At 36.8% G+C, this 13,266-nt stretch overlaps 1 protein-coding gene across 2 annotated transcripts in view; it reads left to right on the top strand.

Annotated features, from left to right (window-relative positions):
• LOC120515885 (calcium-binding mitochondrial carrier protein Aralar2) overlaps positions 1–13,266 on the top strand; it is a 234,224-nt gene that overhangs the window by 201,912 nt on the left and 19,046 nt on the right. For both annotated transcript variants that reach the window (XM_039737241.1, XM_039737240.1), the window contains exon 14: positions 3,361–3,501. In XM_039737241.1, coding sequence (XP_039593175.1) covers positions 3,361–3,501 — 141 coding nt within the window. The remainder of the gene's footprint in view (positions 1–3,360; positions 3,502–13,266) is intronic.

Raw genomic sequence — 13,266 nt, 5'->3', positions numbered from 1 at the left:
TGGTCCTTCACACACACACTAGAATCCTGTCCAGGTCTGTTTTCAACCTTTTGCCCAATTCTAGTGAGATAGCCTTTGGTTCCCACAACCCTAAAATGGCTTTAGAAGGTTTCACTTCCAAGGTCCTTCCAGCGTGGAGTTTGCATGTTCTCCCCATGTCTTCGTGGGTTTCCTCCCACAGTCCAAAGACATGCAGGTTAGATGAACTGGCGATCCTAAATTGTCCCTAGTGTGTGCTTGGTGTCTGTGTGTGCCCTGCGGTGGACTGGCCAGGGTTTGTTTCCTGCCTTGCACCATGTGTTGGCTGGGAGTGGCTCCAGCAGACCCCCAGGACCCTGTAGTTAGGATATAGCGGGTTGGATGATGGATGGATGGATGTATATGGTAATCAAAAACTGTATTACACATGTTAAAGGAAGTGCAGTCCTATTGATGGGTAAAGTATGCTACACTTTCCATTTATGTACATATTTTTTTATAAATAAGCACGGTTCACATGTGTAACTTGTTGACTAAGATTATATTGAAGTAGAGAACTTTTAAATAGCAAATGCTAACTGTTGTGATGCCTGAACAAATTATTGCCAGACAGTCCTGAATACTTGCATTTTACCAAGACATTCCTCTTTTATTACAATGTACTTGTGCCAGTGCTTACAGTGTAGCTCAATATGGAAAGCTTACCCATTCTTGGTTGAAAAATGAAGATAAACCGTCCACCTCTACTTGCATAAAGCAGTTGGTGATAAAGAATAGGGGGTACTTTTCTTTAAGTCCAATTTAACAAAACAACAATGTGCAATCTCTTGTCATAATGGAAATAAACAAATGCATCTAAGTACTCTCAAGATTATTATACTACCCTGAAGCAACACATAGTTTGACCATATAAACACTTTATCCAAAAGGTTCTACAGTTCAAGAGGGTAACAAAAAATGATTTACATAGGAAAGTACATAAATACATATCCATTTAAATTGTTTTATTAAAGCCCCTGAATATTAATCAATAATTGAAAATATATAAATGTATTAAGGTAATGGCTGCTAGTTACTATGATGAGAAAAACAAAATTCTGTTTTCCGGAGATTCCATCAAACCTTAGTCATTCTTCCTGGTTGTTCAACTCCTTTAAGGATATTTTGGGACCTACTAAAATGCAGACAGATTTTAATGAATTTTCAGAATATGATGAAGGATGGACATTTGCTCTGTCCCTAAGAGTTACATTCTATTATTTCATTCCTAAGTAAAAGAGGTAACTTAAACAAGATACTAGTAATGTTAAATGCTAATACATCCATCCATTATCCAACCCGCTATGTCCTAACTACTGGGTCACGGGGGTCTGCTGGAGCCAATCCTAGCCAACACAGGGTGTAAGGCAGGAAACAAACCCCTGGCAGGACACCAGCCCACTGCAGATGCCAATATAGTATTTCCAAAAAAATCAAGGTTTGTTCATAGTTTGGAATAATAATTAGAGAAGATCTTCTGAAATCGTTTCTCATACTATTTAATACTCTCAATGCATTTTTTAATGCTTAGATTTTTGCTGTTCTCCATTCAAGCTGTACTTCAGTGGAGAGCATGGCATTATTAAACATGGCTTCTCCATTTTCCCTTTAATTAACTTTAGTTTAAGAAGAGCTGCTTTATCTAAAGCCGGTTTCACTTACCACTCATAATTCCAGTAAGTGTTTGAGAATTTCATAATATTAAAGTTTGACATATTGTTAGTAAGTAGATTCTTTATACTTCTGCTTCTTAACTGAACATTTATTTGTAAGGGCATTGCTTTGAGCGGAAGAGTGAAAACATTCAAAACTTTTGCCACAGTTCCTATATCAGGGCTTTTTTTCTGTGCTTAGCTGCTGAAGAAAAACAACACATGTTAAGAAAGGTAATGATGCCGTAGAGTATTTGGTCACCCAGACATTGCTATGGTAGAAAGTCTTATGAGAATAAAGTGGATTTTTTGGTTTGAATGATAAAACAATATTTATGGTGCAAATCAAACATAGCACACCAGGCAAAGGAACATGAACTTTAACATTAAATGTTTCTGTGGTATAATTATTGTACTGGAATACTTCTCTGCAATGGGGGCCGGCACTTTTGGCAGTAAGTGTAAATACAGCACATTACAAAGAAATACTGAATTTAAAAGTGTACCCTTCACCCAGAAAACTTACAATTGGGTAAGAATGTTTTTTGAAGAAAAAGAAAATGGCCCAATGCACATTGCAAAAGCAAAAGGTCAGTGACTTAAAATAAAAAATACTAATATAATTTATCCAGTCAAATACATCAAAATCCCATGCTATGAGACTGATAATATAAATTAAAATGGAGATAGCTAAAAAGGTTTTCAAGGCACTGTGATTCTTAAAATAATTATCATGCAACATGTTTTTATCTTTTGATTTGAATGCTGTCATAAAATAGGTATTATGTTAACAGGATGTGGTTTAGCAACAAATATTTCAAAAGGCAAAACCATGACTTCTTTAAAGTATGTGATTTTATTCTATGTTTTGAATAAGGCTTATAGAAAAGAGTACATTATCTTTACTTTGTATATTAAACGAAAAAAAAACGTATCTAATTTAGCTTGTCAGTCACTTGATTATTTTGCACTTAACACGTGAAAGCTGTTTCAAAATAATGTACTTTCATTTTTTTTCTTTTTACAGTCCCATTTTTAAAAATGAATTTAATTAACATAATAGTGGTAAAATGTAAACAAATTAATTTTGAAAATATACAGGGTATCCTTTATTTTCTTACCCAAAAACACAACTTTAACATGTACTGAATATATTAAATGGACTCCCTTTTTAATATCTATCTGTAGATCATCCTTTCTATCTATCTGTCTCTTTTTCTGAACCCATTTAGTCCATTTGATTGGAATAGATTCCATAGTTTAAGGAACAGTGGTCTCAAAGCCATGACTAGTTCTAGACTAGACAACAGTCTTTCTCAGGAGTCCCTTATGCACAGATTCAAATCCTGTCATGCCTGGCCAAATTAGAGTCACCAGACAACCTAACACACACATCCTTTTGATGTAAGAAGAGTAACAGAGCACCTGAGAAAAAAAATAGACAGTGACAAGAAAAGCTTCAAACTCTAAAGAGTGAGCTTCAGTACTGCCTCTTATAGATATTATTAATAATATCATGTTCAAAATGTATGCCATGTTTCTTGAATTCTGGCTAGAATACATACATTTTCCAGGACTAAGGATAGTTTTTAGTAAAAGACTTACTAAGTAGAGTCTACTGTTTCTGTTGTGTATGATTTGATAACATTGTAAATAGTAATTATATTTGTTCAAATATGATTATTTTCAGGCTGGTGGTTCCCAAGTTATTTTTACAAACCCTCTTGAAATTGTAAAGATCCGATTACAGGTGGCTGGAGAAATTACCACTGGTCCCCGTGTCAGTGCGCTATCTGTCCTTCGAGATCTTGGATTCTTTGGCCTGTATAAGGTAAAGTAATTCTATTATCTTTCATTGTCTTTTTAAAGGGTGAACCAGAGAAATAATCACTTATTGTAACTGATAGCTAAAAACATATATGCAGTATTTTCTAACATGTTTTCCTTGCACGTAATTTAAGTAGTGTTCTCAGTAGTAACATACTATATGACAGAAATGTAACTAGTCATATTATAATAGGCTACTTTAGTACATAACTAATAGTTATCAATTAATATCAAGCAGAATGTTTCTTATTTTGATATACTACACTAAAAGATTATTACTTAGATTTGGATAAATTAACATATTATGGCATTTCCAAGTAATTAATTCTTCTAGTAAAATGTGCCTTCCATTGCATCAGCTGAGACCTGGGATGTGGTTTGTTCATCTTATTATATATCACAGAATCACCAGACTGTGCTAGCTTTGCCTGCAGGGCAAACCAAAACAGTAAAGTCCAGACAGATTTCTGAGATTGCCTGTTAGCTGCACAACAGTGACCTCAACAGCTAATAATTTGTAGAATGGGAATATAAGTTAAAAAAAATAGATTTCTCAGCTGCTGGCACATATCTTTTTTTCTGCTATAGGCAAACTAAATGTGATCTCTGAAAAACAAAAATAAACAAACTTCTTTTTACACGGCATCTTTCCTCAGTGAATACCTTCCCAAGGCACTTTGCAGTTACAGAAGTATAGTTCACACGTGCATTTTTTTTTTCATTAGGACCACTGACAGAGTAAATTATTTGGTCAGGGTCACACCGTGAAATTTACAGAGAACATATTAACCTTAGGGTACACAAAGTAACTAGATCAAAACAAATGAATAACTTTTTATGGTGTCTAGTTAGCTGTATTTACACTATATTTATTTTCAGTGTGGGATGATGTAGCAGTGTTTATCACTGCATACCAATAAGTGTGTAGTATCCTGGGTTCAGGTCCCACGCCTGGTCATTATCTCTGTGTTTTCCTCTAGATATTCCAGTGCTTCTCTCACATATACTGAGACCTAGTGGCTAGGTTAGTGGGCTATTCTAAATTGACCCAATGTGTATGTTTGTACCCTGTGATGGACTGGAACCCTGTACTGGCTTGTTCCCCACGTTGCTCTCAGTGTTGCCAAGATAGGCTCCTACTCCTTGTCAACCTATAATAGATTAAGAGATTGGGAATATATGTAAATCTCGTGATTATTAGTTTGCAGTTTCTATCATGTCACAGAGCAAGAAAATTTTTTTTTCACAAACCAAAAAGTAAATAGTACATCTCCATGTGAAATCTCTACTAAACACCTTCCTCGAGGTGATTATAGCATTTAGTATGTTTGTCAGAAGCGTATTTTCAGTTTTATAATTGCTTAGCAATTCTCTGACTTGTTTTTATGCACATGAAAGTTTCCCTTTTTGTCTCATTAGCAATTTCTTAGTATGTATTTTCTGTGGTTTAGTAAAATGTTTGCAAAATTCTTTACCAAGTAGTAGAGTACATTAAATATTACCTGTCCATAAAACAGACATGGTTTTTTAATTGACAGCGAGTGGTGGCCACCTAGTGTTCATCTTAGGTATCATGTTCTACCTACCTAAAATGATCTAGCATAAGAAATAAATTGTTTCAGAGGGCACATTTTCAGTGTAGCTCATATAAATAAACAGCAGCTCTGCTAGTAGTAATGCATGCTGCAATCTGATTCAAACATAGATTACAGTCAGTTTATATTTTTCTGTTGTGTTATAATTCAGCGTTTAAACAGTGATAAACTTTCCCACACCTGTTGATGGTGTAATGGAAAACAATTTGTGTTCATGCGTTTTGTTAAACGTCATTGTCATTGCCTGATGTGGATGGATACAATCACAACTTTTTCTCCTGCTTCCAGTATGCATGTTTTTAAATTGGTCAGTTTATATTACAACTGTTTAGGAGCAGGACTATGCACACAAGCCAACATGTCTCCATTGACCTTTTCTGGGACACCCAGTCACAAATAGATCCTGATAAAGTTTTTTTTTTTTCCCGCTCACAAATTGAGGTGTTAATTTATTGGTTATTTTAAAGGACTATTTTAAAGGATTTTCTGTGGCACTCCTATAAAAGAGATTTTAGGAGCACTGAAGGCAGCATTTGCAACTGAATTAAACTCTCTCATTGTGGTAAATGTTCAGCATTCCTGAGGTACATGCAGGGAGGCTGCATGCTGAACTCTGCACCCTTACACATTTAATGGTATACAATTACTTGAGCATATTTGTAATTTGATATACCCAAAAATATTCTGCATTTGATTCAGTTTACTGAGTTATTTTATTCTCCATTTTCTATTAACAATGGTTATAGAAATTAAAAAGCAAATACCTGTTTGCTGCTGCTATAATTCATGCTCTTTTAGACTCTAGTGTACTAAAGCTTATTCTCCCATTATCCAATTTTCTTTTTTTGCATTGTCATTTCTGATTTTTTATTATTATTACTGCACTGATATATGACAGCAATTTTTTTTAATTTAAAACTTAAGGAAATTAATTTATTCTGTATCTTATCTTGCATTTTTGTAATTCATAACATTTAAAGAAGTCTGGTACTACAAATTAAAATGAAGTATTTTTATTTATTAGATTGCCTATACTATTTAGAAGGTAGTGTGGCATTATGGCTAGGAATTTAGATTTTAACTGCAAAGTTGTTAGTTCCCACCTTCAAGAACTTGTATTGTAGTTATAAATAAATATATGTATCTAAGCAATTGTATTCTGATATCATAACTTACCTGGCATAAAGACGTCTTCCAAATATTCAGTGATAATAATAAACAAGTGGGTGACACAGTGATTAATGCTGCTCAAAATCGTGGCCTCACCAAAGTCTGTGTGATATTTGTACATTCTCCTTGTATCTCTGTGTATTGTTTCGGGGTACTCTGGTTTTCTACCCATATCCCAATGTCATGCCAGTTAGGTTAATACTGTAGATAACTCAAAATTGGATAGGTGTGATTTAGTGAAGATGCCTATGACTGTACCCTGTGAAATATTGCAATTCATCCAAGAGTTAGTTACTTCATTGCCTCCGATTTTGCTGAAATGTCCAGTTCTTCAAAAATGTGTTATGGACAAAGCCAGTTGTTTATTATTATTATTGTTATTATTATTATTAATGATGATGATAATATACTGCATGCAGTGTGATCTGTATACATTATATTATTTGAACAATATGTTAATACTGTTTCCCAGGGATGTGGTTCATTTGCTAAGGAACTGGGCTTCAGTATGCAAGTCTTACATTAATATTTAACACTTAATAATTTCTGTGGGACTCAGAGCAAATCTGGATCTTTTCAAGTTGCACTTTCTAGTGCATAAAAACATTTTTAATACAGGAGTCACCTTTAAAGGTGTTATATAGTTATAGTTATATAGTGGTTTATAGCATCTGTCTATATATTTATTTTTTAAAGGAGACATGATATTAAAAAATACTTAACTGTATACAATCTCATTAATACCAGTTGAGATGAAATAATAACATCAGAATGAAGGTTGTATTGTTGCACAAACACAGCTCTAACACCACATATTTATACAACCAAAGTCTGTGGCCTCATTTGCTCTTTTGGATTTCTACCATTGGTTTTGATGATTTCTCCCATTTCTTTCTGAGTTTCAAATATGTGCAAACTAGGATTGTTGCCCTGAATTTGTTCCCAGTGCTATGTGGAATAATTAGTTGAGGTCTTGCTCACTATAACCTTGGAAAGAACAAAGTTGTTAATAGCAATTAATACATTTAATGAAACATAAGAGATGTATATTAGTCACATAGATTTATCTCTAAATAAAGAATAATTAAATGTTAAATCTCCTGTTTAATTGGCGGGCACTAGTAAGTGTTGTTGTGCTAAATAAAATAATATTTGAATTGTGTGTTGCTATTGAATTTTTTTGCTTCATGACAGATTAGCCTAATTTTTGTTTTTTTGCTTTGCCTTCTTGTGGCAGAGAATTGTCATATTATGTATCTGCTTGAAATTGGTTGGAGTGTAAATCTAAAAGTAACAGCTTACTAGAAGATTTACCTGTAGCACGTAGAAGATCTTAAGGATTATGTCTCATTGTTCATGGTGCAGTAATCAAAGCAGGAAAGGCTAGGTGTCTGTTAAACTCTCACTGCTGAAAAAAAATTGCTAGGAGCATTATGAAGCTTCCCTAGACAAGGTGCATTGCTGCTATGTAAGAATGTTGAATCCGGTACCTCCCCAGTCTGTCTTTTTTCGTCTTGCTCAGACAATGTGCATTCACTACAGGAGACAAGGTTTAGCCTGCGTCTCCCAGACCTGCTGGCTCCTAAAGCCCAACCCGACACAGAGATGTCTTTGTGAACATAATTGCCCTCCCTTTCTGGAGGATATAGTTTGTTGTGAGCCATAGATGCCACTGTTGCAGAAAGATGTTGGAATTATCATTGTAAAGAAATAAAATAAATACTTGCATGAGCTCAACAGTACTGGGGCATCCTTTATTTTCAACTTTTTTCTTACTTTCCTTAAGCTTCAAGTTCAAATGAAAATATTAGAGATTATGGAAGCTATTATTAAAATTAAATAAGGTAAATGTAATGTTGTATCAGAAGCATACTGCAGCAAAAGGGGACAAGAACTTTTATATATACAGTAGTACTCTTGTTAGGCAACTCCTGGATTTAGTTTAGACAGAAAAGATTACATTTTAAATGGATTATTAAATCTTTACAGTTTCAACATGTTGTCTTCTAGTGGCATAAGAAATCATATATTGCAGTAGGCAGATCCATATGTTAATGCTCATCTGACAAAGTTATATGGGCTTTTATGAATGGCTCAATTTAAAGAGATTATCCTGAAGGGAAATTAACCTTGTTTCAAACACTCTCAAGTGTAATTAAAAAGCTTAGATAAAGGGGAAGTGTGTTCCTTATTTCCAAGTCTGTGTCAAACCGGCTTGTTATTAAAAAAAGAATTTGAATGGAGAGTGTTGGTGTAGTTTATGCCCAAACAGTATGATTTACCTGATGTTTATTTAATTGTATTTTCTAAATATACAGTATTTCAATTTCTAGATTTTGTTATACTCTTTACTGATCTTTAACATTTTTTCATATAAAAGAAATAGAAAAATATTAGTGAAAGAAAAATCCTTTTCAAGTACTTCTCCTACCGTTGCTGTTTCTGTTAAAGTTATGGAATCTCAAAGGTTTAGTTTTACATTTTTAAAAAGACTCTGTTGTGCAAGGCTGTTGTAACCTGACAACTCAAATCATAAACAAACAATCTTTGAGCCTAACAAGTTTAATTTTTCTTGTAAATGGCAGAGAAGGAAAACATTAATTTATTAAACATGCATATAGGTTGCATGTTCTCCCCGTGTCTGCGTGGGTTTCCTCCGGGTACTCCAGTTTCCTCCCACAGTCCAAAGACATGCAGGTTAGTGGATTGTCAGTTCTAAATTGTCCCTAGTGTGTGCTTGGTGTGTGGGTGTGGGTGTATATGTCCTGTGGTGGGTTGGTGCCCTGCCCGAGATTGGTTCCTGCCTTGTGCCCTGTGTTGGCTGGGATTGGCGTCAGCAGGCCCCCGTGACCCTGTTTTCAGATTCAACGGGTTGGAAACTGGATGGATGGATGCATATAGTCATTATATGAGTAAAGTTGAATTCTGAATCTAATCTTCCTAATCACCAAAAGTTAACTTCATACTGTTAGATGAATACAATATTCACAATAGAGTTCACCCTCATAGTCATAGAATCTTGGTTTACAGAGACATCTCTTATCTTTAAGTTTAAGAGTTATCACGCCTTTCACAAAGTCAGCTTGTTAGTGGGGAGCCTGAAGCTGAAGCATACACATCTGTTCTGAAAGGTAGCAGATGAGGTCTTACACTGCCTCTCATCCTCAAATGAATAACGACCAGCATGCATACTCTAACACTGGTACAAGTGATTCTGTGTTGCCAGATAATACGTTTATGGGACCTTTAGGTCTTGATTGTTTTTCAGCATAACTCATTTTGAGGATGAACTGGAAACTTAGTGACATTTGGTCTTTTCTGGTTACTTTTTATTTTTTTGGTTATTTGCTGTCTTTTCTGTCTCCTTCGGCTTCTGTGGAAATCTTGCTCTCCTTGTGTGTAGGTCACCAGGTATTCATTTATGTGTTTGCCTCTGTGCGCCAATTATGGACAGAAGTTGTTTTTGCTAATCACTGATACTAGGTTGTTTGCAAATCACCACTCTGTATATTGTATGTCTGTAGTACTAGGGTGTTGTACCGTGTTAGCCATTATGAATGTAGTGAAAAGTCAAGCAAAATGACACCCTTATGGACCCTGTGATCATCAGAGGTGACTGTGTGCAGAGGGTGCAGACCTTTAAATATCTGGGAGTGCAGCTGGATGACAAATTGGACTGGACTGCCAATACTGATGCTCTATGTAAGAAAGGTCAGAGCAGACTATACTTTCTGAGAAGGTTGGCATCCTTCAACATCTGCAGTAAGATGCTGCAGATGTTCTACCAGACGGTTGTGGCGAGTGCCCTCTTCTACGCGGTGGTGTGCTGGGGTGGCAGCATAAAGATGAAAGACGCCTCACGCCAGGACAAACTTGTTAAGAAGGCAGGCTCTATTGTAGGATTAAAGTTGGACAGTTTAACATCTGTGGAAGAGCGACGGGCCCTAAGCAAACTCCTGTCAATCATGAAGAATCCACTGCATCCACTTAACAGTGTCATCTCCAGGCAGAGGAGTAGCTTCAGTGACAGACTTTTGTCACTGTCCTGCTCCACTGACAGACTGAGGAGATCGTTCCTCCCCCACACTATGCGACTCTTCAATTCCACCCGGGGGAGTAAATGTGAACATTAATTTTATTTTAATTTTTTTCATTTTTATTACTATTTAATTTAATATTGTTTCTTTGTATCAGTATACTGCTGCTGGATTATGTGAATTTCCCCTTGGGATTAATAAAGTATCTATCTATCTATCTATCTATCTATCTATCTATCTATCTATCTATCTATCTATCTATCTATCTATCTATCTATCTATCTATCCTTTTATTGGCTATCTAAAAAGATTAAAATATGCAAGCTTTTGAGGCAACTCAGACCCCTTCTTCATCTTTACATCTTGCCTGAAGAAGGGGCTTGAATTGCCTAGTAAGCTTGCATATTGTAATCTTTTTAGTTAGCCAATAAAAGGTGTCATTTTGCTTGACTTTTTACTACACTCTGTATATGAAATAGAAGTTCAGTTCTTAGTGTCACTAATAGGATAGGTTTCTGCCACATTCAGTTTGTTCTTCTAGGAATCTTTTGAGGGTTGTCTGAATGACAAAAATATTGGAATTAGTTCATGACACCTACTGAATAATAGTATGCATAATGTAAAAGAATTAAGGGGGTATTTTAAGAACAGTAATAGTTGGCATCATAGGATAAAGAATTAATCATTGATTTTGTGTTCTATTTTTGCTTTGTTTTCTTTGTATTTATTTTAAAGTAAATTTTTGTTTCTGTTAAGTTATTTTTCTATGTTTGATTGAGTAGCATGTCATTGTAACGTTGTGGTTTTCAAAAATAAAATATAAAAAATATATTATTTTTCAGGGCGGCACGGTGGCGCAGTGGTAGCGCTGCTGCCTCACAGTTAGGAGACCCGGGTTCGCTTCCCGGGTCCTCCATGCGTGGAGTTTGCATGTTCTCCCGTGTCTGCGTGGGTTTCCTCCGGGCGCTCCGGTTTCCTCCCACAATCCAAAGACATGCAGGTTAGGTGGATTGGCAATTCTAAATTGGCCCTAGTGTGTGCTTGTTGTGTGGGTGTTTTTGTGTGTGTCCTGCGGTGGGTTGGCACCCTGCCCTGGATTGGTTCCTGCCTTGTGCCCTGTGTTGGCTGGGATTGTCTCCAGCAGACCCCGTGACCCTGTATTCGGATTCAGTGGGTTAGAAGATGGATGGATATTATTTTTCATCTCTGTAAGAGTGTTTCAAAACATAAGGTCTTAAATTGGACTTTGCATGGAGAGTCGCCTTTATAGCATTGTCTTATCTGAACAGAAAAAAAAAAAACAGTTTAATTACTGTGTTATATGTTATTCTGTGGTTTAGTCAAACTTTCATCACTTAACCAGATTCATTCAGCAACTATTCCATAGATTAATTTTATAACTCAACCAGTCAATTAAGTAAAGTTTAAGAAACAATAGGGTTTGGTGTTTAAGTTTGTCTTGTGCTTTGTTAACAAGTCACACATCACATTATCAATTAGGTCACACAGCATTGGTAAATATATATATATATATATACTGCTCAAAAGAATTAAAGGAACACTTTTTAATCAGAGTATAGCATAAAGTCAATGAAACTTATGGGATATTAATCTGGTCAGTTAAGTAGCAGAGGGGGTTGTTAATCAGTTTCAGCTGCTGTGGTGTTAATGAAATTAACAACAGATGCACTAGAGGGGCAACAATGAGATGACCCCCAAATCAGGAATGGTTTAACAGGTGGAGGCCACTGACATTTTTCCCTCCTCATCTTTTCTGACTGTTTCTTCACTAGTTTTGCATTTGGCTACAGTCAGTGTCACTACTGGTAGCACGAGGTGATACCTGGACCCTACAGAGGTTGCACAGGTAGTCCAACTTCTCCAGGATGGCACATCAATACGTGTCATTGCCAGAAGGTTTGCTGTGTCTCCCTGCACAGTCTCAAGGGCATGGAGGAGATTCTAGGAGACAAGCAGTTACTCTAGGAGAGCTGGAGAGGGCCATAGAAGGTCCATAACCCATCAGCAGGACCAGTATCTGCTCCTTTGGGCAAGGAGGAACAGGATGAGCACTGCCAGAGCCCTACAAAATGACCTCCAGCAGGCCACTGGTGTGAATGTCTCTGACCAAACAATCAGAAACAGACTTCATGAGGGTTGCCTGAGGGCCCAAATGTCTACTGCGCCCTGTGCTCACTGCACAGCACCGGGGAGCTCAATTGGCATTTGCCATAGAATACCAGAATTGGCAGGTCCACTACTGGCGTCCTGTGCTTTTCACAGATGAGAGCAGGTTCACCCTGAGTATGTGTGAAAGACGTGAAAGGGTCAGGAGAAACCGTGGAGAATATTATGCTGCCTGTAACATCGTTTAGCATGACTGGTTTGGTGGTGGGTCAGTGATGATCTTGGAGGCATATCCATGGAGCGACTCACAGACCTCTACAGGCTAGACAACGGCATCTTGACTGCCATTAGGTATCAGGATGAAATCCTTGACCCATTGTCAGACCCTACGCTGGTGCAGTAGGTCCTGGTTTCCTCCTAATGCACGACAATGCCCGGCCTCATGTGGCAAGAGTATGCAGGCAGTACCTGGAGGATGAAGGAATTGAAACAATTGAATGGCCTTCACGATCCCCTGACTTAAACCCAATAGAACATCTGTTGGACATTATGTTTCGGTCCATTAGGCGCTGCCAGGTTGCTCCTCAGACTGTACAACAGCTCAGGGATGCCCTCATACAGATCTGGGAGGAAATGCCACAAGACACCATCCATCGTCTCATTAGGAGCATGCCCCGACGTTGTCAAGCATGCATACAAGCTCGTGGGGGCCACACAAGATACTGAAAAGCATTTTGAGTAGCAGAAATTAAGTTTTTGAAAAATGGACTAGCCTGCCACATCTTCATTTCACTCTGATTTTAGGGTGTCTACACAATTGAGCCCTCTGTAGGCAGAAAA

This window comes from Polypterus senegalus, chromosome 15 (assembly GCF_016835505.1).
Source record: "Polypterus senegalus isolate Bchr_013 chromosome 15, ASM1683550v1, whole genome shotgun sequence".
In the NCBI taxonomy this organism is placed as follows: Eukaryota; Metazoa; Chordata; class Cladistia; order Polypteriformes; family Polypteridae; genus Polypterus; species Polypterus senegalus.
Note: the sequence above shows the minus strand (reverse complement) of the source record. Positions and strands in the feature narration are given on the sequence as shown.